Source organism: Sorex araneus, chromosome X (assembly GCF_027595985.1).
Source record: "Sorex araneus isolate mSorAra2 chromosome X, mSorAra2.pri, whole genome shotgun sequence".
Lineage (NCBI taxonomy): Eukaryota > Metazoa > Chordata > Mammalia > Eulipotyphla > Soricidae > Sorex > Sorex araneus.
In genome coordinates, this window is record NC_073313.1 from 82,718,120 (window position 1) to 82,721,806 (window position 3,687).

The following is a 3,687-nucleotide window of genomic DNA, read 5'->3' on the forward strand; positions in this document are numbered from 1 at the left end:
GGTAGGGAATGGAGGCCCAGCCCATCCTGGTGGGAAGCAGCAGAGGCCCCACTGCCTCTCCCTGAAACCTGTGCCGTGTCCTGGACTGCATACACCAGAAGCACAAACTTTCAACTTCTATACAAAGAAGATTCAAAAGTAACTAGGATATAAAAGTTTTGGTGATAAAAGGAGAGGTGGAGGGGAAGTGCCTGCCATAGACACAGACTGGCGGGGGGCATGGAAGGAGGAAAACTGGGGACATTAGCAGTGGGAAATGTACACTGGTGAAGGGACGGGTGTTGGAACAATGTAAGACTGAAACCCAATCATGGACAACTTTGTAATTGTTTCTATCGTGGTGATTTAATGAAACCTTTTTTTTAAGTTTGGGGGATGTAAGGCCATCTGTTCCAGTCCACCTCAGAAACCTGCAAGAGATATTTAAATATTACAGTGAAAAGACATCTTAATATACTTTTTGAAAACATCTAATGGATCTGCTGAGCAAATTACTTTTCTACGCACTTATGTGTAAAAAAAAATTGATTTCCTTTGAGGCCTCTTTGTCCATGGCAAGGTTAATGCTTCAGCCAGGGGTGTGCCTCCAGGGACTCGCGGCTGCGGTCCCCGTAGTCGTACAGCAGCTCCTCCCCGGCCTGGATGTCGCGGGAGGCGATGAGGATGAGGTGCGGGATGCCGGCAATGTCGTGCAGTTTTGTCTGGCAGTTCCCTCGTTTGCTGTGGTTGATGAGCCGCCCCAGACGGTCGGTCTCCCGGGTGGCGTCGATGCAGTAGGTCTTGCTCAGATACTGGAAATAGTACATGTAGCAGCCGGTGGAGGGGTCTTGGGCGTACAGCGCCTCCCGTTTCTTGGCGTCTGTGATCTCGATGAGGTCCCCGTGGTATTCTACTATGAACTCGCCCCGGGAGAACCGCTTGGTGGAGATCACCCCCCTGCCCTTACCGGCGATGAGGCCAATCTTCATTCCTTCTTCCTTCCCGCTTTGAATCAACTCGTCTATTCTCCTTCGTTGCTCAGACTGGAGCGCGGCCTTGCTCTTCCGGGAGCTCCTCCGCACAGGGTAGGAGTCGGGGAGCTTGCCGTTCTGCTGCGGTTTCCCTTGAGATTCACACCTTGGGGCCCGTTTGCGCTTCATGGGTTTTTTCGGGCCTTGCTTGGTGACAGCCGCTCCGCGGGAGTGACAAGACGAGGTCGGAGTTTGGGGAGACTCGACCGCTTGAGATTGTGGCTTTGGAAGACGGGGCGGGCGGCCTCTCTCTCTGCCCCTCGGTGTCTCTGACTCCAAGGTGCTTGGCTTTCTCCTTGGCATTCTCTTCTCTCCTCGTTTACCGTAGCTCCTCATGCGTGGCCTTCCCCGGCATCCCACACCGGGATACACCCCCGAGGCGTCTCCCTGAAGGGGGGAGCGCATTCCAGAGCATCTTTTCGAGCTCCTGGGGGAATAGATCTTCGATTTCCCGGCCAATACATTCTCCGGCAGCCCGGCCAGGCCCAGAGCGGTGCGGCCAGCGCCCTGGCCCGGGCGGCGGCCCCTCCGGCCAAACCGCCGCCGCTGCCCATGCTGCTGCTGCCGTTGCTGCTGCTGCCGTTGCTGCTGCTGCCGTTGCTGCTGCTGCCATTGATGCTGCTGCCATTGATGCTGCTGTTGCCGCCGTAGACAGAGCTGTCGCGGCGCCCCGGGGAAGGTCCACAGGCGCCCCTTGGGACCCCTTTTCCCCATGGCTTCGAGGCTGGGCCTGACCCCCGCGTGCCCCGCTGCCGCCGCTGCCTCCGCTGCCGCCCCCGCCCTGCCCGGCCCGGGAGCCAATACACGCGAGATGGACACGAGCCACACGCGAACCAAACGCGAGGCACGCACAGGCGGTGGCAGCCCCGCGGGTCCTACTCCCCGTGTATTTAACTGCGGGTTTTGAACAGGTCGTTAAGACCTAGGTGTTGAGCTCGATATTCTTACCCTGTGGTCAACATCTGAGGACTCAGTCCCCCATGATGGAGAAGCATCTAAGTCACACTTTTCGGCCTCTGAGTGTGATGGATCAACCCATCTATATACCGGGCTGTGATGAATTTACCTGAGTGTGGTGAATACCACGAACCACGGACTGTGAAGGCTGTGGGACGAGAGAGAAGGACTGGAAAGGGGCCCTTTTAAAGAGTTTGTAATTTTGGTGAGTGTGTTTCACCCCCAATAAGCTTTTATTGATCCTAATTACCCTGGGGGCTAAAGAAGTTCCCAGCAGGACCCTCGGGGTTTAGGCAATACTAAGCCAGTTGGAATGAGCTGAGGGAAAGAGTATGCCTTCCTAGCAAGGAATACTCATACCGATAATAGATCTTTGTGGATGAAAGGTGTCCCATACTGGTCTCAAGGGCTCATACCCAAGTCAGGAGATTTGGCAATGCTCTTTCGAAGGAAAGCCAGAGGCAGAACCTGTCACCATTTTTGAGATATTTCCTTACTGAGCTTCCTGATTGTGTTTACAATATCTTATTTACTCTTCCCACTTTGCTGGATGATTGAGGTCTGTAGACATAGTGTAAGTAATACCTAATTCCTAGAGTTTGGTCCACCTGCTGACTTATCTCTGCAGTGAAATAGGGACCATTTTGTATGTATGAGGTAGCCTATATCTGGGAATTCTTTCCTGGAGAAGTGCCTTAGTCACTTCATGTGCCTTCTCTGTCCTGGTAGGGAGTGCCTCTATCCATCTGGTAAAGGTATCCACCAGGACTAGCAAGTATTTAAATCCACATTATGAAGGTAATTGAGTGAAATCTACCGGCCAATCCTCTCTGGGATGTGAGCCATGCCTTGGTGTACAATTAACTTGGGAAGCTGAGCTCTGCATGGTTTGTTCCAAGCACAGATTTCACAACTCTGGCACACCTATCCCACGACCTTAGATAATCTCTTCCTCGTAAAGATGGAACAAACAAAACAGATGCAGAATTTGTCCCTGTCTAAATGACAGGAGTCAGATGGGCCTTGACACCTTCCACAAGAGAAATTGGTGCGAAGGCCGCACTTCCCTTCCAAAACTAGTCTTCTCTCTCATCATACCCTCTTATTAATGCCCAAGATAGCTCTTCCTCTGTAGAGGAGGGGCAGCTGTTCCCAGGGTCTGGTTGAGGGACGAAGGCCAAGGCTGTGCTCACTGACTGTCTTTTTGGCTGCTGTTTTGGCTTCCTGATCTGCCTTTTATTTCCTAATGCCACTTGACAGTTGTCTCCTTGATGACCCCTGCAATGCATAACTGCAACCCTTGTAGGCAGATGCACAGCATTAAGTAGTTTAAATATCTAAGCACCATACTTTGTAAGGCTTTCTTTTACAGTAAAAATACCTTTTTCATGGCTGGAATACAGGAGACACACAACAGAGTTGGGTTCTATCCCTGGCACAGCTGAGTGCAGAGCCAGGAGTAAGCCCAGAGCACCATCAGGTGTAGCCCTAAAACAAAATTTTGGAGGGGCTGGAGTGAGAGCACAGCAGGTAGGGCGCTTGCCTTGCACGTGGCCGACCCGGGTTCGATCCCCAGCATCCCATATGGTCCCCTGAGTACCTCCAGGGGTAATTCCTGAATGCAGAGCCAGGAGTGACCTCTGTGCATCGCTGGGTGTGACCCAAAAAGCAAAAAAAAAACAACCAAAATTTTGGAAAAAACCCTTTCTTTCCAATTGGC

The 3,687-nt window shown here is 52.3% G+C and overlaps 1 protein-coding gene across 1 annotated transcript; it reads right to left on the reverse strand.

The window, feature by feature from the left end:
* Positions 1 to 560: 560 nt before the first annotated feature.
* LOC101542831 (N-lysine methyltransferase KMT5A-like) lies at positions 561 to 1,724 on the reverse strand. Its single transcript, XM_055121115.1, has one exon. The coding sequence runs from the start codon at positions 1,722 to 1,724 to the stop codon at positions 561 to 563; it is 1,164 nt and encodes a 387-aa protein (XP_054977090.1).
* Between the last annotated feature and the right edge of the window lie 1,963 nt (positions 1,725 to 3,687).

Coding starts and splice junctions, on each gene's coding strand:
- LOC101542831 (XM_055121115.1), bottom strand. CDS start 1,724: ATGGGGAAAAGGGGTCCCAAGGGGCGCCTGTGGACCTTCCCCGGGGCG.